The sequence below is a fragment of the Tamandua tetradactyla genome, chromosome 8 (genome assembly GCF_023851605.1).
Source record: "Tamandua tetradactyla isolate mTamTet1 chromosome 8, mTamTet1.pri, whole genome shotgun sequence".
NCBI lineage: Eukaryota > Metazoa > Chordata > Mammalia > Pilosa > Myrmecophagidae > Tamandua > Tamandua tetradactyla.
The window spans coordinates 35,929,407-35,954,305 of NC_135334.1; the positions used below are offsets into that span (position 1 = coordinate 35,929,407).

Genomic DNA, 24,899 nt, shown 5'->3' on the forward strand with positions numbered 1-24,899 from the left:
GCATATGTTCTTAAATCTAAACCTGTGTTCCCGTGGGTAAAGAGTGTGGTCAACTGAATCAGGGTAGGTCTTAATCCATATTATTGGAGGCCTTATAAAAAGAGAAGAAATACAGAAGACAAAGAAGGCTACACAGTGAGAAGGTGGAAGTCAGTGGAAACTGGAAGAGCAGACACAAACTGAGAGAGATCGCCATGTGGCAAGAGACAGAGATGCAAGCCAAGGCATTCTAAGGACTGCGACAAGCCAGCCCTGGAACACTATATTAGTCAGCGAAAGTGAAGCTTGCCAATACTCTGAATTTGGACTTCTAGCCTCTAAACCTGTGAGCCAATATTCTTGGTTTTTAAGCCAAACCATTGTGTGGTATTTGTCATAGCAGCCTGGCAAACTAAGACAGATGGTTTCTGACTTTTCCCTAGTTATAAATAATGATATAATCAACACACAACTTATTTTCTATTGAATGTAAGAACTAAATGTAAATTTCAAAATGTATAGTAAAAGTTTTTTATCTGGCATCATTAAGAATAAAGGATTCTATGAGTGAATATTCGTATGACTGAGCTTGCCCTTTCAAGTATGAAAGTACATAATTTTGGTTAACAATTTTTTAAATCGCCCTACCTTTTAAAATACCATCCTAAATATAATTTACTCTTTTAATTTATAGAATCCCTACTATACTTTCTATCTCAGCAGTTGACACAACTCTCTTTCTTAAATACTTTCTTCCCATTGATCCCCTCGTACCACTCTTACAGTTCTTACCATTTTGGTTATTCTTTCTCCTCTACTATTAAAAAAGCAGTATTCTCAAGGCTCTGTTCTAGGCCACCTGTTTTCTCACTTTAAACTTTCTTCTTGGGTAATCCTGTAGCTTTAACTATAAGTTTCTCTTCATAGATTCAATTTATACCCTCTTTAGTTAATTGCACAGCTTCAACTTCAAATCCCACAGCTTCAACTACCATTCATATGCTAACAGTTATGACTTTTTGTCTCCAGCCCTTGACACCTTCACTTGGGTATTTCTATGGCATCTCAAACTTAATATCCCAGTTCTCCATCTCAACAGGTAGTCAAATAAATCACCAAATTGCTCATAACATCTTTGATACTTCACTCCCTTAACCTTCAGATACCATCACAGGTGGAACTTGGTGGACTTCCTAAAATACAACTCTGAAGAGATAATCAGTAAACACCCCCTATTTTTTCACTCATCACCATTTCCCTTTATTCTGGGAAATGCCCTCTCTGAACACTATTCAAGTGATTATACCACGAACAATTGTATAAATAATACAATACATTCACTGGGATCTGGACACCTGACACAATCTGGACCAATCATAGATGAATTCCTTGGCCAATGGCCAGTCTGGAGATAAGTACCTGATCCAATCTAGGCCAGGGGGTCACTTCACCAGTGTTTTTGTGCTTGGAACAGAAAGAAGGTTTACCAGTGTTTTTGGGTTTTTAACTGTAAGTACTGGAGTGTACGCAGACATATTTCCTGCCACGCAAACCACAGAAGTTGAAAAAGCTAGAATAGAGAATAAGAAGCAAGGATGGGAGAAAACTGAAGCCAAGACACACAGAAAGGCAAAAAATAGGAGATAATAAGGTCCTAATTCTAGCTAACTCTGAGAACCATTTATATGAATCATTCTAGTAGCCTATAATTTCTTTTTTGGCTTAAACTGAGTTTGTGTTGGCTTTCTCTCTCCAGCAACAAAGAATTGCTAGAAACAGAAAACAAACACAGAAAAAGATCAAAAGCTTTAACCCAATCAATAATGCTCTGCATGAGCTTACCAACCTCATCTTGAACCTCTCTGAAATCCCCTCATCATTGTCCAGCCAAAGCAGTCTCCTTTGGCTCTTTATACACTCAGAATTTTTCCATTTCCGGGTCTTTACAAAGCTGTTTTCTCTGTTCAGGTTTCTTTTTCTTTCCTATTTTATTTAATTCATTGTGACTCATCTTTCAATGTTATATACTCTCAAGAGTACCCCCCACTTCACTCTCAGAGTACCAGCACTGCATTCCACTTTTGTCTGATTTCAATGTCTCGCATCTCCCAAAATAATTTTACAAACTACAAAATCAAAATATGGAAATTCTTAGTTGTAACACTACTAATACATTTCTTACCTCAAATGCCCATTCTTTTTCTTCCTCCCCATCCAGGAACAAGCGTGTTTCTTTATAAACTTGGCCTATATCCAGGTTCAATGGCGATATATCAAATTCAAGACGCTGTAATTCAAATCCTAGTCCAACACCAACTGCTTTTATGAAGCTTTCTTTCAGTGCCTAAGATACAGAGAGACTTATATTTGGTCACAGAGTATTTGGTAGATACTTTCCTAAGAGCTACAGGCCCAGTACATCTGGATTTTCAACTTTACACTGTTATAGCCACATTTATTTTTTCCCCTTGTAACAGCATAGAGATAAATTAGTTGCATAATATAAGAAAAAATCATTTAAGCTGTTTGTGCCTCCATTCTTTCATCTGTAAAATGGGATACTTGTAGATGCCTCATAAAGTTGTTATGAAAATTAAATTAACTAACTTATGAAAAGATTAATGTCTTTTGACATTTGGCAAATGCTAAGGAGATGTCCATTAGATAAGGTCTTACGTGTATGAGTAGCTTCAAAACAGAAAATATTTATAAATGGTGATAAAGTGTTACGCTTTAGTTGAAGAATAAGTACCTTCTAACTGGGCATTAAATATAGGTAGAATTTTCTTAAAATAAATGTCTTTATAATGTCATACTGTATACACAAAAATCATGACATTCCTAAGTAAGGAACTATCTATTTCAAACACTATATTAACTACTGGGTAAAAAGCACTTTTGCTCCTATATTTAACAAAGATAATGGAATCATTATGTACTTTTACTCTCAAAATTGGAAAAAGATTATACCCAATTCCTGTAAAACATATCCAGCTGAGTCCATTCATCTTTAAAGCTTCTGATTGTTTCCCATTCTTTGTTGGTAAACTTTCTTTTCATAATATGAAAGAATTCTGGAATTGAACCACGGCCTGTCAACAGAGAAGGTGTAATATTAAAAATAGCCATTTTACTACCAAATCTGTTAAAGAGAGCACAAAATAGAAAACTATAGGCTAATCTTACTAATGAATAGTCATAATAATCCTAAACAAAAAAATACACCATGAGAAGCAGGGTTTAGCCCAGAGACAGAATAATGGCTTAATATTAGCCAATGAAATTCTATCAATTATTAAATTAAATCTAATTAAGGAGAAAAAACATATGGTTATAGTAATACATGTCCTGTTATAAATTCTAAATCATTAGGAGAAAATTTCCTGTATGTGATCAAATGTTTATCAAAGAATCCACATTATCACGAGGTTTAAAATTTTACTTTACATATCAAGAATAAAAGGGAACAATTCCTTTATGTAATTTTTTGGAACTGTCAGAAAGCTGAAGATCATTCTTTTATTTTAAGACATCACTGTGTTCGGAAAATAAACACTTATTTCCTTCAAAGTAATTATTTATCAACACATTTTCTAATATGACTTCTCCAAATAAAAAGTTTTTAATTCTTATTCTTTTCTGAGATGCCAATGTGACATGGGCTTATTTTTTTTTAAACATGGAAATTATCCCAGGATTCATTCTTTAATTCAACAAGTATTTACTGAATGTCTAACAGAGGTACGATGCTAAGTGCTGGCATTGTTTTTAGGCTTAGGGAACTCACCAAGCCATTTACAATGCTGTGCACTGGGAACCATGTGGTAGACTAGAGGACCCCTCCACTTTGACAAGAATCACCATCCTGGACAGTAACTTTGCAAGTATTCTCAGGATTACACTCCTGGGAGTTGGCTCAATTTTAAGAAACAGAAGTAAGAATGGAAAAAAATCAGAAATTTTCTTTGTTAGTAAAGAGATTTTTTTCCGACTCAAATGAAAACATTCACTGTTTTTGTGATACTAGACTAAAATAAGGAATACATTAGACTAAGAGGTGAAAAAAATTTTAAAGACCTTTCGATAATCTTCTTCCCTAGAAAACTAAATATATATAACAACAGAATACACAGCTGTTTCTAGTATTTTAAGTTTTTTTTTCTTTAGTATGTCATGGCTTTCAATGGGCCAGAGGTCAAAACTACAGAGCCCCTCTCTGTGGTACCAATAAATATTATGAATAAGTACTGCAACAAAATGCAAGGCACAGGAAAAAATGTAAGGCACCGATAAAGTATGTAACAACGTTTTATTTGGGGCACCATTCTTTTTGTAGAGTTCTCACAGCATTTTTATGGCAGTAACTATTTCAGAAGGAATAAAACATTTTATTGAACCACTTTTTAAAAAGTCTACATAGAGCAAATACTCTCATTAGCTTACAGTAAAATGCCAACTTCCAGTTATAAAACAAATTTTTTAAAATATCCTCTATATGTCTTTGTTGAGAAACTAATGGATCATAATTCTCCATTATACTATTTAAAGGAAAACATTACAAAGAAACTTTAAACATAAAATACAGTCAGAGTTTCACTCTTTCAAATTTAGGGTATAAGGAGGAAAAGTCAACTGAAAGGGTAAGTAGCAAAAGTTATTTTTTTCATTTAAGAAACTGGTTTCTTCTTAATCATAATTCTTTAAATATAAATGTTCGATGTACCTGACAGAGTTTTAATTTTTTTTCCTAGGAACGCGAACGAAATCTAATCATTTTGCTAACTTCATTTAATAAACAGAGTAGGGTCTCTCTCATATCCAAATAGGATATGCAAGAACTATGTTGCCTGCCTACCACATTCCCTCTTATCGTTTTCCCTGCCTCACCACCAAAAACAAAGAACCAAATCATTCCTACCTGTACTGACAGAAACATTTCATGCAATTCACCATACTATGATGTACAAAATGAATTTGCAATTTTTTGCAATTTGAATGTGTCATAAACTATTTAGAATAATTATTTTAATGGGATAAACAAATTATATTCATCAAATATTTTTTGAGAGCATGCTACAAGTAGTTACAAAAGTGCTGCTCAGGAAAATTTTTGTGATTAAAACAATATTCTACATCTGTATTTTTTATTTTAATTAGTTTAAATTTAAATTTACGTAGCCACACATGACTCGTGGTTACCATATTGGACTGTGCAGTTCTAGAAGACATAAAGATTGAGTTAACAGCATCCTTCTCTCTTCAGGGATTTAGAACCATAGAATTTTAGAATTTCCCGTTGAGACTGTAACTTAATCTCCACATTTATAAAGGACAAAACAGCTTTAAAAACAACAACAAAAAACCTGAAAATACAACTACAAGGGATGTGATTCTCAGAACTAAGGGCTAAGATACAAATTAAAATACATAATGTGGGTTTCTTATCATATTTCTCCAGAATATGATAAGAAAATTATGTTTGTCTATCTTTACTACTAAGAATGGACTTTCTATCATCATTCATTTACATGCAGAATATGTACAAATATTACACAAACACGTACTGAACAAATGCCTAAAACATACTGATCATGGTTCTTTCCTTCACATACAGCCTAACAACTATCAGAGAGCCTGACCTGAGGTAGTAAAATAGGTGAATCACATATATTTACCGAATGAATAAACAAATGTTACCTAATGTTTGTTAAGATTCTTCCTAAATGCTCTATTACTCTGTATTTCTCAGCTCATGGTTACATTATTTTTAGAGAAATCCTTGAAGGCTTTCTACCGATCTTATTAACTTAGCTGGCCTACTCTAATTTTAACTACTATTTCTAAAACACACAATTCCAAAATCTGAAATTTTCAACTATTTGATAACTCTGAAAGTGAGAGCTGCCACCACACTCTCTGCAGCATTTCTTATGGGGAAAAATATGCCTGGAAAAAAGCAGATGTCAAATCCCCTTCCTTAATTCTTTACTGGTGTTTAATTATTAACTTGCTCCACAAAAATTCAACAAAGGACTATAACTCCTATTATTATGATCACTCACTTTAAAAATATGCAAACATCACAATGAGCAAAACAGACATGGTCCTAACCTTTACAGGGAGTATATCATTTTCCTATAGTAAGCAGCTTTAACACAGTTCTCTCAAAGGCTGAAAATACCAAACGTCAGTTCTCCACAAAATGACTTCACAATTCTTCTACTTCAAAATATTCAAAATGGTCTCCTCTTGTTTAAATAAAAAATATTTCTGGTAACCTTACAATGATATGTGGTCCTTTTAGATCGACAAAAATCCTCATTCATTTCAAGTTCATCTGACTCATTGAACTACAGTATCATTTTATCAGTTATTATTTCATAACCTCCAAAGAAGCCCTCTGACTTTTAACTAAATTTGATGAAGCAATCAAGGGAAAAAGATTTAAATATGCAAGCTAATAAAAAACAAGCTGGTTAACATTAAAAGTAATCTACCACAATCACTGGAAAGAAATAACATAATTGATTACATATAGCTAAAAAAAGTATCCAATGGAGGGCAGAGTGCATTTTCATAGATTTTGAGAAGCATTTTATCTACACCACAAAATAAGAGATTTGACAGCAGACAGGAAAAAGTGATTTTTAAGTATTCAGCCAAAGCACAACAGCACCACACTGTGGCATCTAGATGCAAAAACATCGGTGAATATTCTGTCAAGTAGTTTATCTAGGAAACTGGAACTAAAAAAAAATCAGAACAGTAAATATGCCCCTCAAACTATCTGAAGACAGCATAATTGTGAGACTATAAAAGCTGGCAAATCCTCATAATAATTCCATCATACAACAATTTATGTCAATCACCTTCCTCTATTTAATCATCCTATAGCACACTAATGAATTTAATAAGAAATATATACAATAGAAAGACATGTAAGTGAAAAACTTATATAGAACTAGGCAAGTTTACAAAAAACCAGACCCCTGTTTTAATTGATAGGAAAAGCAGTGTTAGATATGTAGTATTCTATAACAAAATAACTTAGAGCCAATATCCTTATCAGCTATTGGAGGCCTATGAAAATACCCTCCCACTAGTACCAGAGCCTCAAAGCCTATCTAAATCAGGTCACCACTGCTAAAGTAAAGCATCTTAAATTTAAAAAGTTGTTACTCTTATTAAAGAAAATGGTGCAGTTATTTTGGGGAAATTGAACAATGTCCATTTGTGTGCTTCAAGGTATTAAAATTTCACTTTGGATAAAGAGCCATATTAGAAATTTTAATAGTTTCATTTCCTAGGTACTAGATTACACATAGTCTTGCTTCCATAGAAGGTGGATCTTCTAAAATTTGTGTTGATGTGTACACAATAATGCTTCATTCATCACCTCACTTAACTGGGAATTTATTTAGCCAGAAACTTGGAATAAGGCAAAATCATCTGAGCTCCTCGACATGACTTCCAGGGTTGGTAAGTCTCCCTGGCAACTTGGGACATGACTCCTAGGGATGAGACTGGTCATGGCATCATGAGATTAAGAATGCCTTCTTGGACTTTCGGGTCAAGATGGTGGCTTAACAACGTGCACACTTTAGTTCGTCCTCCAGAACAACTACTAAATAACCAGAAACAGTACAGAACAGCTCCTGGGGCCACATCAGTGACCAGACACACAGTGTACCCCAAGACACACAGTGTACCCCAGTCTGGATCAGCTGGACCAGCTGCGAGCACCCCCCAGAACCATGAGTTCCCAAAGCTGCAGCAGTGGGTGCCCCTCCCCCACAGGCTGCTTCCCAGAGGGAAAAGGAAAGGACTTTACAAGCAGCAGGGACTGGGCACAATCAAACGCCAGTTGTGGAACTAATTAACAAATTCTGACTCTGATAAGAAAAACCGAGTCCAGAGACTTCACAGGAAAATCTTTCAACCTGCTGGGTCTCACCCTCAGGGAAAACCGATGCAGGTGACTCTTTTCTCCTGATAGGAGGCCAGTTTGGTCTGAGAAAATCTGGCTGGGGTCAATAATATCTAAGTAGACCCTCCTAAGTGTGTGTGGGGGGGGGAAGGCACCACACAAGCAAGGCAAGAAATAAGAAAACAAGAACTGAAAAATTATCCTCTGTTAAAACAAAACTTAAGCTAAAGGTCCAGATAAAGCTGAACGGAATGTCAAAGAACAGATAGACAACAAATTCATCCAGGAAGAAAACCCTAGATAAAAGAAGTGAAAGCAATCTCCAGAATAAACTAATTAAGGTAATTAAATGCCTAGATGCCAACAAAAAATAACAAATCACACCAGGAAAATTGAAGATATGGCCCAGTCAAAGGAACAAACCAACAATTCAAATGACATACAGGAGCTGAAACAATTAATTCAGAATGTACGAACAGACATGGAAAACCCCATCAAAAACCAAATCAATGAATTGAGAGAGATTATAAAGAAGGCAAGGAAAGAACAAAAAGAAGAAACAGAAATTTCTGAAATTTTCTGAAGTCTGAAAAAACAAATCACAGAACTTATGGGAATGAAAGACACAGTAGAAGAGATGAAAAAAACAATGGAAACCTACAATGGTAGATTTCAAGAGACAGAACATAGGATTTCAAAACTGGGGGACGGAATATCTGAAATCCAACAAGAAACAGAAACTATAGGAAAAGAAAATGGAAAAATATGAGCAGGGACTCACGGAATTGAAAGACAATATGAAGCGCACAAATATACGTGTTGTGGGTGTCCCAGAAGGAGAAGAGAAGGGAAAAGGAGGAGAAAAACTAATGGAGGAAATTATCACTGAAAATTTCCCAACTCTTATGAAAGACTTAAAATTACAGATCCAAGAAGTGCAGCGTACCCCAAAGAGAATAGATCCAAAGAGACATACTCCAAGACATTTAATAATCAGAATGTCAGAGGTCAAAGAGAAAGAGAGGATCTTGAAAGCAAGAGAAAAGCAATCTATCACATACAAGGGAAGCCCAATAAGACTATGCACAGATCTCTCAGCAGAAACCATGGAGGCAAGAAGACAGTGGGATAATATATTTAAATTATTAAAAGAGAAAAACTGCCAACCAAGAATTCTATATCCAGCAAAATTGTCCTTCAAAAATGAGGGAGAAATTAAAACATTTTCAGACAAAAAATCACTGAGAGAATTTGTGACCAAGAGACCAGCTCTGCAAGAAATACTCAAGGGAACACTAGAGACAGATACGAAGACAGAAGAGAGAGGAGTGGAGAAGAGTGTAGAAAGGAAGACTATGTGTAAAGGGAAAAAGAAGGAAAATTAGATATGACATATAAAATCCAGAAGGCAAAATGGTAGAAGAAAGTACTACCCATGCAGTAATAACACTGAATGTTAATGGATTAAACTCTCCAATCAAAAGACATAGTCTGGCAGAATGGATTAAAAAACAGAACCCATCTATATGCTGTCTCTACTCAAAGGACACGAGGCCAAGGACATAAATGGATATTTACACACCAATGTTTATAGCAGCATTATTAACAATTACCAAGAGATGGAAACAGCCAAAATGTCCATCAACAGAGAGCTGGCTAAACAAACTGTGACATTTACATAGGATGGAATATTATGCAGCTGTAAGACAGAATAAAGTTATGAAGTATGTAACATGAATGGACGTTAAGGACATTATGCTGAGTGTGATTAGCCAGAAACAAAAGGACAAATACTGTATGGTCTCACTGATATGAACTGACATTAGTGAATAAACTTGGAATATTTCCTTGGTAACAGAGACCATCAGGAGATAGAAATAGGGTAAAATATTGGGTAATTGGAGCTGAAGGGATACAGATTGTGCAACAGGACTGGATATAAAAACTCAGAAATGGATAGCACAATGTTACCTAACTGTAATACAATTATGTTAAAACACTGAATGAAGCTGCATATGAGAACAATAGAGGGAGGAAGGCTGGGGCATAAATGAAATCACAAAGAAAGGTAGACGATAAAGATTGAGATGGTATAATCTAAGAATGCCTAGAGTGTATAATGATAGTGACTAAATGTACAAATTTAAAAAATGTTTTTGTATGAGGAAGAACAAAAGAATGTCATTACTGCAGTGTGCTGAAAATAGATGGTACTTAATATTTTCAAATTTCAACTAATGTGTGAGACTAAAGCAAAAAACATTTATTTGGTACAAATCTATACTTTGACTAGTGCATCTCCTAATATAACTTATGTAGATAGTTGATTGAACACCTTAAGTACATTGAACTTTGTATAGGACATGAGATTTTGTTGGTTTGTTCAGGTGATGCCCTGATGAATCCCAGGAAAAGAAAAAAAAAGAAAACATGTATTAAAGTCCCAGTTGGATAGGAAAAAAGAATGCCTTCTTGACCAGAAGGGTGTAGAGAAATTAAACAAAATAAAGTTTCAGTGGCTAAGAGATTTCAAATAGAGTCGAGAGGTTATTCTGGGGGTTATCTTATGCAAATTTCAGCCAGATATTGCAAATTGCCACAATATGCCAAGCCCCAACCAACAGTATTTCTGAAAACCCTACAGAATATCCTAGGCTCCACCCAGACTTCATAAAAGATTTTCATAATTAGTTTTTTCTTTTCCAGAAACGTAAGGCCTCCAGATTGTTCCCATACCAGATATGCCTTGATACCAAGACGTACCAGTCTCCAAGAACATCAACCAGTTTCATTCCTCTACCCCATAAGGTCAACAACCCTTTCCAGCACTAAGATAAAATGGTCACTGCCCAAATAGTCCTGAAAATTGAGAGAATGATCAAGTCAGAGGGTGGAGGTGTAACTGAGAAATTAGGATTTACAAATAATTATGACTTCTGACTCGTTACATAGATATTTCTTTTTACTTTCTAGTGTAGAATAATTAGAAGGGAATACCTGAAACTGTTGAACTGTAATCCAGACTAGACTCTTGATGATGATTGTTTAAGACTACATAGTTTTTATGACATGACAGTGTGACAGCAAAACTTTATGACTGACACTCCCTTTAAGCAGTGTACTGGTAGATGAGTAACAAAGACAAAAATATTAATAATAATAATAGGGAGGGATAAAGGTAAGAGATGTTTTCAGTTTTCTTTTTTTGGCGTAATGAAAATGTTCTAAAACTGACTGCGGTAATGAATGCACAACTATATGATGATACTGTGAGCCACTGATTATATACCTCGGATGGATTATATGGTATGTGAATATATCTCAATAAAACTGCATTTAAAAATAAAAGCATCTAAGCTGCCAAAATCAGTCTCACAAACTACATTAACAAAATTTTTTATATGTTACTGACAAAAGAGCTTGCTAAGCCCTCAATAAGAGTATAGCAAAAAAAGCACAAGATTGAAATATGACAACCAAGCTTGAGCCTTAGCTCCACTTAGGCAATCCTGAACTTCAGTTGTTTTTTTTTTTGCATGGGCAGGCTCTAGGAATCGAACCCAGGTCTCTGGAATGGCAGGTGAGAATTCTGCCACTGAGCCACTGCTGTACCACCTCACTTGCTCTTATATATGCCTATTTAAATTTACATATATCAATACATATAGGTGTTCATATGTATACAATTTAACTTATACATAGTGAGACACACTTAAATAAACTTGTAAGAACTCAAGTATTTTTCCTTAATGTCAAATGACCAGATCCTGGTTCCATCTCTTTTTAACTAATCTATTTATTGAACATTTTTATGGATATAAAATTGAACTATAAATAAACAGCACCTTTTCTCAGAGGTAGGTACATTAAAGAATAAATATGCAAAGTGCCTAGCATCGACTACTTACTAAATGTTAGCTCTATGGTTTCTGTGGTAGTTATTAACATTGTGTATCATATTTTGTGAATTGTTTTATCAAGTAGGACTGAAGTAGTTTTCCAAACAATACTTACATTTTATGTATTAAAAATTTACTCTGAACTTCTGAGGCTCAGCAGAGCCAGCAGTGGCCATGTCTGTGGCAGCCGCAGTAGGAAGGGTGACTGTTCCATCCTCCCCACCCCCTCAGCCTCTCCCACCACATGCCGTGCGCTCCCACTGACTTCTTCCCAGCTCCGCGCATCCTGGCCCAACTTAAGCCTCAGTGGGTGAGATGCGAGCGGTGAGAGTAGGAGCTTGGAAAGCCATGGGAACAGAGCGAGGCATAATCAAAGGTTATGGTTGGCATGGAACTGAATTTCACCTCACTGTGGGAACTGTGAACAAGGCCTCGGAACTTCCAGGAAGATGGCTGACTAGAATAGCTAGAGTTTAGTCCTGCTCCACAGAAAAGTCAGAGAAGGGACAGGAGGGCAGCTGAGGAGGCAACTCGGGAGTGTAGATGACCTGGGAGAGCCTTCTGCAGCACACGTGGCAGCCCTGGTTGCAGAGGCCAAGGAACTGAGAGGTAGAAAGCTAGAGCCTGGCGTGGAGGCACAGAGGCCCGGAGCCCGCGGGTATGCATGGACAGGAATGCGGGAGGAGGAAGTAAGACAGGCCGCATTTCCTGGACATGCTACCCTCACCAGCAACTCACCCCATACCTCACGCACCTGAACCCTATCACCCACTCCCATTCCCCGCACTATAGGTACTCAAACCCCATCAGCCACCAGTGAACATACCTACCCCACGTACCCACCCCAAGTGTAGCCCAACCCACCTCTCCTGCACCTCTCCCAAGCATTACATCCCCCTCTCTGTTCCCTGCAGGCTGTTGCCAGAGCATAAAGGTTGTGGGCACCAACCTCTATACCTAGGCTAAACCCACCCCCGCCCATACTGTCGCACAGCCGCGCCACACCCCCCACTCCCTGAGCTCAGGGCATACGTTTATGGCATTCCCAGGTCCACACATGCACAGAGGCCCCCAATCACATCATTCAGTTCTGGGAACCACACTTTACAGCAGTCCTAGAATCATGCATGCACACAGCCCTCAGTCTCACTTCCCAGCTCTGAGAAAGTGCCGACCTGCGCAGTCAGGTCACATCTGCCACCAATTCACAAAGGCATAATGCCGACCTTCTGCCACAACTCTACGCATGTGAACAAAGGGCTCTGTGCCGTAGACCAGCACATACCAGGGTTATGCTACCCAGACCAGTATACCTGCATAGCTATATCATCCCTGGCCACGAGGCACCCATGTTCACAAGCATAAGCGTAACATCCCCAACCTCCACCCATACATGCCCTGAAACAAATCACCATACTGAGCTCTCCACCCCATGCACTGCTCCCTGCTGGACAACCATCCAGCAAACACACGGCCTTAGGCTACTGAAAGAAATCAACTCCCAAAGTAAACCAATCAAGATATTCACATGCCACGAAGACAGCAGAAGATCACTAAGCATATCACAATGTAGACAGGTATAGCCCTGCCTAATGACCAAATTAAAACACCAGAGGAGACACAGACATTGGAATAACTAATTAAAGATGTTCATACAACTCGACTTAATAAAATAAGTGGGATAGCAAATGATATAAGAGATCAAGAAGACAGTAGAAGAGCACAAACAGGAATCTGAAAGAAGAAATAGAAAAATAGCAGAAATCACAGAGATTACGATCAATTAAAAAACACACTAGGAGGTACACAACACCAGATTTGAAGAGAAAGAAGAAAGAATAAGTGATTTACAGTACAGCGTAATTGACTTCGAAGACTTAAAACAGCAAATGGCAAAAAAGATGGAAAAAACTGAATGGGAACTCAGGTAAATGATAGACAAAATGCACAAATATAAGAATCACTGGTGTCCCAGAAGGAGAAGAGAGGAATAAAGCACTAAGAAGAGTAGCTGAGGACATAATGGCGGAAAACTTCCCAACCCTCATAAAGAACATAAATGTACAAGTCAAAGAAGCCCAAAAAACTTGAAACAGAATAAATCTAAATAGGCCTTCCCCAAGTACATACTAATCAATCTGTCCAATGTTGAAAAGAAGCAGAAAATCCTGAAAGCAGCAAGAGAAAAACAATCTACTACCTACAAGGGAAATCAAAGAAGACCGAGTTCAGACTACTCAACTAGCATGCTGGAGGTGAGAAAGCAGTGGTATGATATATTCAAGATTCTGAAAGAGAAAGACTTCCAGCCAAGAACTCTGTACCCAGCCAAACTGTCCTTCAAATTTGAGGAAGAGATTAAAGTTTTCACAGACAAAGAAGCCCTGAAAAAATTTATCAACAATAGACTGGCCCTAGAAGAAATACTAAAAGGAGTACTGTTGGCTGAAAAAAAAAGACAGGAGAGGGAGGTCTGGAAGAGGGCCCAGAATTGAAGAGTACCACTAAAGGTAATTTAAACAATACAAAAAGAAAGAGGGAACAGAATATACAGATATGAAAAATAAAAAAGATAAGATGGTGTATTAAAGAAACACCTTTTCAGTAATAACTTTGAATGTTAACAGACTAAACTTACCATTTAAAAGATATAGATTGGAAGAATGGATTAAGAAACATAATCCAGCTATATGCTGCAGACAAGAGACTCATCTTAGACACAAGGATACAAATAGATTGAAAGTGAAAGGATGAAAAAAGATTTTCCACACAAGTTGTAACCAAAAGAAAGCAGGAGCAGCTATTCTAATATCAGACAAAATAGACTTTAAATGTAAGGGCATGAAAAAAGACAAAGGAGGACACTATATACTAATTAAAGGGTCAATTCCCCAAGAAGATATAACAATCATAAATGTTTATGCCCCCAATCAAGGAGCTCCAAAGTACATGAGACAGACATTGGCAAAACTGAAAAGAGTGATAGATGTCGCAATGATAACAGTAGGAGACTTCAATACACCACTCTCCTCTATAAAGAGAACAACCAGACAGAAAACCAACAAGGAAATAGAGAAGCTAAATAACTTGATAAATGAATTAGACCTAACAGACATATATAGGTCACTGTACCCCAAAGCACATTTCTATACACAAGTAATGATCTAGCTGAGGAGTCAGTTAAGGTAAAAATTCCAATCAAAATAGCATCTAAAAGAATCAAATACTTAGAAATGAACTTAACTAGGAATGTAAAGGACTTGTACACAGAAAACTACATAACATTGCTAAAAGAAATTAAAGCAGATCTAAACAGGTGGAAAGACATTCCCTGTTCATGGACAGGAAGGCTAAATATAGTTAAGATGTCAATTCTTCCCAAATTGATCTACAGATTCAACATACTACCAACCAAAATTTCAACAACCTACACTGAAGATCTGGAAAATCTTCTTCTCTAGTGCTCATGGAACATTCTCCAGGATAGATTATATGCTGTGGCACAAAACCGGTCTTTATACATTTAAAAATACTGAAATTATTCAAAGCACTTTCTATGATCACAGTCGGATCTCAATAACCACCAAAGAATGAAAACATTCACAAATACATTGAGATTAAATAACATACTCTTAAACAACCAGTGGGTCAAAGAAGAAATTGCTAGAGAAATCAGTAGCTATGTGGAGATGAATGAAAATGAGAATACAATTTATCAGAACTTATAGGATGCAGCAAAGGCTGTGATGAGAGGGAAATTTATTGCCCTAAATGCCTCTATTAAAAAACAAGAAAGAGCAAAAATTGAGGACTTAACAGCAAACCAGGAAGAACTTGAGAAAGAACATCAAACTAACCCCAAAGCAAACAGGAGAAGAGAAATAACATAGATTAAAGCAGAGATAAATGAATGGGAGAACAAAAAACAACAGAATCAATAAAGCAAAAGTTGGTTCTTGGAGAAAATCATTAAAATTGATGGGCCACTAGCAAGACTAACAAAGTAAAAAAGAGAGAGGATGCAAATAAACAAAATCAGAAATGAGAAGGGGTGCATTACCACAGACCCTGAAGAAATAAAAGAAATCATAAGAGGATACTATGAACAACTATACACCAAAAAACTAGACAACTTAGATGAAATGGACAAATTCCCGGAGACACACAAACAACCTACACTGACTCAGGAAGAAACAGAAGATATCAACAAACCAATCACAAGTAAAGAGATTCAATCAGTCATCAAAAATCTTCCTACAAAGAAAGGCCAGGGTCAGATGGCTTCACAGGGGAATTTTATCAAACATTCCAGAAAGAACTAACACCAATCCTGCTCAAACTTTTCCAAAAAACTGAGGAAAAAGGAATGTTACCTAACTCATTTTATGAAGCTAATATCATTTTAATACCAAAATGGGCTAAAGGTGTTATCAGAAAGGAAAACTGCAGGCCAATCTCCCTGATGAACATAGATACAAAAATTCTCAATAAAATATTAGCAAATTGAATACAACAGCACATTAAAAGAATTATACACCATGACCAAGTGGGGTTTATACCAGGAATGCAAGGACGGTTCACCATAAGAAAATCAATGTAGTACAGTACATTAACAATTCAAAAGTGAAAAATTGCATGATCATCTCAACTGATGCTGAAAAAGCATTCGACAAAACTCAGCATCCTTTTCTGATAACAACACTCCCAAAGATAGGAATCAAAGATGACTACCTCAATATGATAAAGGGAATTTATGAAAAACCGATAGCCAGCATCGTACTCAATAGCAAGAGACTAAAAGCCTTCCCCCTAAGAGCAGGTACAAGACAAGGATGCCCACTGTCACCACTACTATTCAACAGTGTGCTAGAAGTTCTAGCTAGAGCAACCACGCAGGACAAAGAAATAAAAGGCATCCAAACTGGAAAGGAAAAAGTAAAACTCTCCTTATGTGCAGATGATATGAGACCATACTTGGAAGATCCTGAGAAATCTACAGCAAAGTTACTTGAGCTAATAAACAAATTCAGCAAGGTGGCAGGATATAAAATTAATGTGCAAAAATCAGTAACATTTCTATACACAAGTAATGATCTAGCTGAGGAATCAGTTAAGGTAAAAGTTCCATTCAAAATAGCATCTAAAAGAATCAAATACTTAGAAATGAACTTAACTAGGAACGTAAAGAACTTGTACACAGAAAACTGCATAACACTGCTAAAAGAAATTAAAGCAGATCTTAACAGGTGGAAAGACATTCCCTGTTCATGGACAGGAAGGTTAAATATAGTTAAGATGTCAATTCTTCCCAAATTGCTCTACAGATTCAACATACTACCAATCAAAATTCCAACAACCTACACTGAAGATTTGGAAAAGCTAAGTGAAGAGGCCCCGAATAGCTAAAAGCATTCTAAAAAAGAAGAACTAAGTGGGAAAATTAACACTCCCTGACTTTAAAACCTATTATAAAGCCACAGTGGGCAAAACAGCAAGGCCTTGCACCAACAAAGAAGCATTGGACAATGGAACTGAATCAAGAGTGCAGAAACAGACCACCAAATCTGTGGTCAACTGCTTTTTGACAAGAACCCCCAATCCTCTGAACTGGGACAAAATAGTCTTTTGAGTAATTGAGCATGGAAGAACTGGATGTCAATAGCCAAGACAATGAAAAAGGACCCTTATCTTACATTCTAACCAAAAATTAACTCAAAGTGGATCAAATGCCTAAATATAAGAACTAGCACCATAAAGCTTCTAGAAGAAAATGTAGGGAAACATCTTCTAGACCTAGTAATAGGTGGTAGCTTCCAAAACTGCACCCAAAGGCACAAGCCACAAAAGAAAAAACAGATAAAAGGGGAATTCCTCAAAATCAAATGCCTCTGCACATCAAAAGACTCTGTCAAAAAGGCGAAGAGGCAACCAATACAATGGAAGAAAATATTTGGAAATCACATGTCGGACAAAGGTTTGATTTCCTGTATATACAAAGAAATCATACAACTCAACAACAAAAGAACAAACAACTCAATTATAAAATGGGCTAAACATATGAACAGGCATTTTCTGAAGAGCAAATACAGATGGCTCAAAAGCATATAAAGAGATGCTCATTTTCACTGGCTATAAGGGAAATGCAGATCACAACTACAATGGAATACCATCTCACACCTATAAGAATGGCTGCTATTAAACAAATAGAAAACTATAAATGTTGGAGAGGATGTGGAGAAATTAGGGCACTTATGCTTGCTGGTGGGACTGTATAATGGTGCAGCCACTATGGAAGACTGTTTGGCGGTTCCTTAGGAAACTAAATATCGAGTTGCCCCATGACCCACCAAATGCATTACTTGGTATATACCCAGAAGAGCTGAAAGCAACAACAAAAACAAATTTTGCACACTGATGTTCACAGCAGCATTATTCACAATTGCCAAAAGATGAAAACAAACCAACTGCCCATCAACAGACAAGTGGATCAACAAAATGCAGTATATGCGTATGATGGAATATTATGCAGCAGTAAGACAAAATGACATCCTGAAGCACATGACAACATGGATATGCCTTGAGTACATAATGCTGAGCGAAATTAGCCAGATACAAAAGGATAGATACTGTATGACTGCAGTTTATGACCAGCATAAAGGTATAATCAGAGGCTTATAATTCAGAATATAGGGGACTTAGACATACATAGAAGCTAGAGATGGGTGAACAGTTAGCTAATGAGGTTGAATTCCAATGTAAGGGAACTGACAGGAGCGAAGGTGATTCTCTAGTGGGCCTAGAAATAATACTACCATACTGAAGATGAATGAGATTGAAAGGAGTTGTATAGACCTAAGTATCCCAATGAGTCACACTAGAAATATGAATGAGTTCTTCCAAGAATTACTTCAAAGATATAATTCTTATATAAAGAATGTTTAAGTCCAGGGTGCATGGCAAAAACTGCTATTGCATGCTATGAGTTATGTTCAAAAGTAAACCATCAGCACTATCACAGCAACAGAAGAAATAAATAACAGGGTGAGGGACAAGAGTTAAGAGGAGGTTTAGATTTCCTATCTGGCAAGGGTTTGTTTATTGGTTTTCTGTCTCTTGGGAACAGTGAAATTATCCAAAATTGAGAATACTGATGGACTGTGGACTTTGGGCCTTTTACATGATGCTCAATGAATGCAGGTGGCTGAAGGATGCACTGATGGAGAAGTAGAATGGTGAATGATGGTATATACTTATGAACGAAGGTTGGGCTGCTGCGAAAAGGAACAATGTCGTGAGGCATGCATCAATGTGAATGAACATGTGGGACATTTGGTGAGGTAAAATAAACCAGAAACAAAAAAAACAACAATGGTATGGTCACCTTTAGAAAATGCTTCTAAGAAAACAGGGGCCTAGATTGTAAACTATTAGGGCAGACACATTAAGTCCGGAGTGGTGATTATTATTTCTGGAATTTGAGAGGCTGTTTTATATATGCAACGTGATACTTAGAGATAAGAACGAAGCCGAACACATTGGAGTTAAAGTAATTCAGAACATAGGGGTAAGGAAGACATATAATATCTTAGAACTACACGTATTCTTTGAGACCAACAGAAGAAAGTTTATTTGATCTGGAACTGAAATTTCCTAAAAAGTACACGATCTAATTCAACCTCTCTGTATAGCTCATTTGAACAATTGAAACACAGGAAGCACAGAATAAGAAAGAGGTCTTTTAATCTTGTATAGATTATTGTAATGCCTGGAAACATCCTACAATATATTAAGCAGATAATCAAAAAATATTGGCAAAGTCCCCTGAGGGAGGGGAGAAAGAATATGGAACTATTAAACCTTACCATCAGGGAATCCCGATACTGTGTCAAACTTTAGGGGAGATCCAAAGCAATAGGCCATGCCCTCAATCAAGAGGCTTACTCTTGTGAAGCTTATGTAGGTAGCAGAGAAGCTTAGACTACCCATAGGTATGCCTAAGAGTTACTTCTGGAGGACCTCTGTTGTTGCCTCTGTTGTTCAGATGTGGCCTCAGTCTCAAAGTCCAACTCTTTAAGTGAAATCATTGCCCTCCCCCCTATGTGGGATCTGACATCCAGGGATGAAAGTCTCCCTGGAGACATAGGAGATGATTTCCAGGGATGAATCTAGATCAGCACCATGGAAGCAACAATTCAATCCTGACCAAAAGGGGGAAAAGAAGTGTAATTAATGAAGTTATCAGTGGCAGAGAGAGTTCAAATAGAGTCAAGAGGCTCCTCTGGAGGTTGCTCTTACACAAGCTTCAGGTAGACCTTGCTACCTATCATAACCTGCCAACCCACAACCAGGACCATTCCAGCCAATCCTAAAGAACATCTAGAGCAATATATAAGATTCCACAAGGGTTCCATGAGCTAGGTTAACTTTCCAGAAACCTACAACCTCCAGATGGGTCCCTGGTCCAGATAAGTCCTGAAAATTAACCCAGCCTCTCCAAAACATCAGATAGTTCCACCTCTCTACCCCATATTAGTGACAGACCCTTCCTATGTCAAAAATTTAGAACTGCCATAGCCCAAAGAACACTAAAGAGAGGTATGAAAAGATCAAAAATGATGGTAGAATTATGCACAGAAGATAGGACTTAACAAATGAATATGAATGCTGAATCATTAAATTGATATATCATTTAGTTTCCAGTATTTTAAAGCAACTAGAAGTAAAAAACCTAAAATTCTGAAAATGTAATCCATGTCAAAGTTTGAAATATGTTCTACAACTAATTGTGGTGCTGTCCTGTGAAATTTATGGCTTTTTTGAATATATGTTATTTTTCACAAAAAAAGTCGATTGTGATAATAAAAAAGTATTTAAGCCCTCTAGACTCCTATATTCTGGAGCAACTAGAAGGAAAAATATGGGAGGATCGTATGATAGCCCATGACAAACTACTCTGGGATCTGTCCTGTAACTAGCTGTTAAAGAGTGCTTTGAAAACTACTGCTTATTTATTTTTTTGTTTTGTATGTATGTTATAATATACAATAAAAAAAGTTAAAAAAAATAAAAATTAAAATAAATTTAAAAAAAGATTTACCCTGGTCTATCATATTCGCCACCATACATTTCCCATTTTGTGACAGAGATTTAATGAAATCCTATCTGTTGACCTGCAACCAATTTCTGCTTACCCTTCTTAGTTAAAAAAAATATGTCCAGAATTTTAACAGAATAAAAAGTTCTATTCTGCTCTAGCAATTACTGTGCTGGTTTGAAAGGAAGTATGCCCCCTAAGAAAAGCCATGTTTTAATATAAAGCCCATTTCTTAAAGGTAGAATAATCCCTATTCAATACTGTATATTTGAAACCATAATGAGATCATCTCCCTGGTTGATGTGATTTAGTTAAGAATGGTTGTTAAACTGGATTAGGGGATGACATGTCTCCACCCATTTGAGTGGGTCTTGATTAGTTTCTGAAGTCCTACAAAAGAGGAAACATTTTGGAATGAGAGACTCAGAGAGAGCAGAGAATGCTGTAGCACCACAAAGCAGGGAGTCCATGAAACCAGAAGCCAGGAGGATAAGCTAGCAGATGACGCCGTGTCTGCCATGTGCCCTTCCAGCTGAGAGAGAAGCCCTGACTGCATTCGCCATGTGCCTTTTCAGATGAGAGAGAAACCCTGAACTTCATCGGCCTTCTTGAACCAAGGTATCTTTCCCCGGATGCCTTTGATTGGACACTTCTATAGACTTGTTTTAATTGGGACATTTTCTCGGCCTTAGATCTGTAAACTAGCAACTCATTAAATTTCCCTTTTTAAAAGCCATTCGTTTCTGGTATATTGCATTCCAGCAGCTAGCAAACTAGAACAATTACTATTAAAACAACTCAAATTAATGCTTTATAAAAGGAAACAAATATCTGATTGCTTTCTGCTGGTTTCATTCACACTCACATAGACAAAATGAATGGGTTACAATCTTTGTCCTTGCTGCCTATGTAAATTACATCTAACACTGTTCCTCCAACATTAACATGTTTAACAATTACTTGGGAAAATTATTTAAATGTAGAATCCCTACGTGCACTCTCAGAAATTCTGTGTCAGTAGGTTTGGGGTGGTTTCAAGGTATTTGCACTTAGGCATCCTGGCTGATTTTGATACCCTGACCATAATTTTCAAAACATCATCCTATGATCCTAGTACAGGAGAAGAGAAACCTGAGATTCAATTGACTTTAGTTTCCCTGATAATAAAACTACATTTTATTACTTAGATTCTAGTAGGACTACCCCAAGCCCTAGAAATTTATTTTAAATGTTTTATAAGCTATTTTTTTAACTGAAACTAAATCAGTTAATCACAATCTTCTCCAGTTTCCTATGAAATATTTCACTTTTGTTTCTTATCCATTTGTCACCTTCTTCAATAACACATCTCTTCATAAATTTAATCTTCATTTTCAGTCCACTTTGATTTCTTATTCATTTCCTCTTCATTCTCAGAAACATTTCTCTTGTTCGTCCTGAACACCACCAATTCAATCTTCTATACTAATTAGCCTATTCACAGCTTCCAGTACAGCTTCTATTTTTTTTTTTAACTTTTTTTTAATGTGTAGTATAACATATATACAAAGCAACGAAATAAAAAAGAAATAGCTTTCAAAGCACTCTTCAACAAGTGGTTACTGGACAGATCCCAGAGTTTGTTATGGGCTACCATATGATTCTTTCATATTCTTCCTTCTAGCTGCTCCAAAATATAGGAGGCTAGAGGGCTTAAATACTTTTTTACCCTCAGAATCGACTCTTTTTCCTTCTTTTTTTGTGGAAAAATGACATATATACAAAAAAGCCATAAATTTCAAAGCACAGCACCACAATTAGTTGTAGAACGTATTTCAGACTTTGACATGGATTACAATTTCACAATTTTAGGTTTTTACTTCTAGCTGCTCTAAAATACTAGAGACTAAAAGGTGTCAATTTAATGATTCAGGATTCATATTCATTTGTTAAGTCCTATCTTCTATGTATAATTCCACCATCTCCTTTGATCTTTCAGAACTTCTCTTTAGGATTGTTTGGGCTACGGCAATTTTAAAGTTTTGATACAGGAAGGGTCTGTCATTAGTATGGGGTAGGAAGATGGAACTATCTGACGTTCTAGAGGGGCTGGGCTAGATTTCAGAACTTATCTGGACCAGGGACCCATGTGGAGGTTGTAGGTTTATGAAAAGTTACTCTAGTGCCTGGAATCTTATATATTGCTCTAAGTGTTCTTTGGCATTGGCTGGAATGGTCCTGGTTGTGGGTTGGCAGGTTATGATAGGTAGCAAGGTCTACCTGAAGCTTGCATAAGAGCAACCTCCAGAGTAGCCGCTTGACTCTATTTGAACTCTCTCTGCCACTGATAACTTCATTAATTACACTTTTTTTCCCCCTTTTGGTCAGGATGGAATTGTTGATCCCATGGTGCCAGAACCAGATTCATCCCTGGGAATCATCTCCCATGTCGCCAGGGAGACTTTCATCCCTGGATGTCATGTCCCACATAGGGGAGAGGGCAATGCTTTCACTTGAAGAGTTAGGGTCAGAGAGACTAAGGTCATATCTGAGCAACAACAAAGGTCCTCCAGAAGTAACTCTTAGGCATGCCTATAGGTAGTCTAAGCTTCTCTGCTACCTACATAAGCTTCACAAGAGTAAGCCTCTTGATTGAGGGCATGGCTTATTGCTTTGGATCTCCCCTAAAGTTTGACACAGTATCGGGATTCCCTGATAGTAAGGTTTAATAGTTCCATATTCTTTCTTCCCTCCCTCAGGGAATGTTCTAGTTTGCTAGCTGCCAGAATGTAATATGCGGGAAATGGAATGGCTTTTAAAAAGGAGAATTTAATAAGTTTCTAATTTACAGTTCTAAGGCCAAGAAAATGTCCCAATTAAAACAAGTCTACAGAAATATCCAATCAAAGGCATCCATCCAGGGAAAGATACCTTGGTTCAAGAAGGCAGATGAATTTAGGGTTTCTCTCTCAAATGAGAAGCCATATGGGGGTGAACACAGTTAGGGCTTCTCTCTCATCTGGAAGGGCACATGGTGAACACGGCATCATCTGCTAGCTTTCTCTCCTGGCTTCCGGTTTCCTGAAGCTCCCTGCAAGGGATGTTCCTTCTTCATCTCCAATGGTTGCAGGCTCGTGGGCTCTCTGCTTCGTGGTGATGCAGCATTTTCTGCTCTCTCTGAATCTCCCATTCTCCAAAATGTTTCCTCTTTTATAGGACTCAAGAAACTAATCAAGACCCATCCAAATGGGTGGAGACATGCCCCTACCTAATGCAGCTTAACAACCACTCTTGATTAAATCACATCTCCAGGGACATTATCTAATCGCAGATTCAAACATACAGTATTGAATAAGGATTATTCTGCCTTTACAAAATGGGATTTAGATTAACATGGCTTTTCTAGGGGACACACATCCTTTCAAACCAGCAGAGGACTTTGCCAATACTTTTTGATTATCTGTTTAATATACTGTAGGATGTTTCCAGGCATTACAATAATCTATACAAGATTAAAGTACCTCTTTCTTTTTCTGTGCTTCCTGTGGTTAAACCGTTCAAATAAGCCATACAGAGAGGTTGAATTAGATCATGCACTTTTTAGTAAATTTCAGTTCCAGATCAAATAAACCTTTCTTCCATTGGTCTCAAAAAGCATGTGAGGTTCTAAGATACTGACACGTCTTCTTTATCCCTATGTTCTGAATTACTTTAACCCCAACGTGTTCATCTTCGTTCTTATCTTTAACTATCAGGTTATATATATAAAACAGCCTCTCAAATTCCAGAAATAATAATCACCACTCCGGACTTAATGCGCCTGCTCTAAAAACTTACAATCTAGGCCCCTGTTTTCTTATAAACATTTTATAAAGGTGACCATACCATTGTTGTTTTGTTTCTGGGCTTATTTTGCCTCACCAAATGTCCCACATGTTCATTCACATCAATACATGCCTCACAACATTGTTCCTTTTCACAGCAGCCCAACCTTTGTTCTTAAGTATATACCATCGTTTGC

At 37.0% G+C, this 24,899-nt stretch overlaps 1 protein-coding gene across 1 annotated transcript in view; it reads right to left on the reverse strand.

Annotated features, from left to right (window-relative positions):
* AASDHPPT (aminoadipate-semialdehyde dehydrogenase-phosphopantetheinyl transferase) overlaps positions 1-24,899 on the reverse strand; it is a 45,293-nt gene that overhangs the window by 10,679 nt on the left and 9,715 nt on the right. The window contains exons 3-4 of the mRNA XM_077113092.1: positions 2,950-3,071; positions 2,162-2,323 (exon numbers count right to left, since the gene is read on the reverse strand). Coding sequence (XP_076969207.1) covers positions 2,162-2,323; positions 2,950-3,071 — 284 coding nt within the window. The remainder of the gene's footprint in view (positions 1-2,161; positions 2,324-2,949; positions 3,072-24,899) is intronic.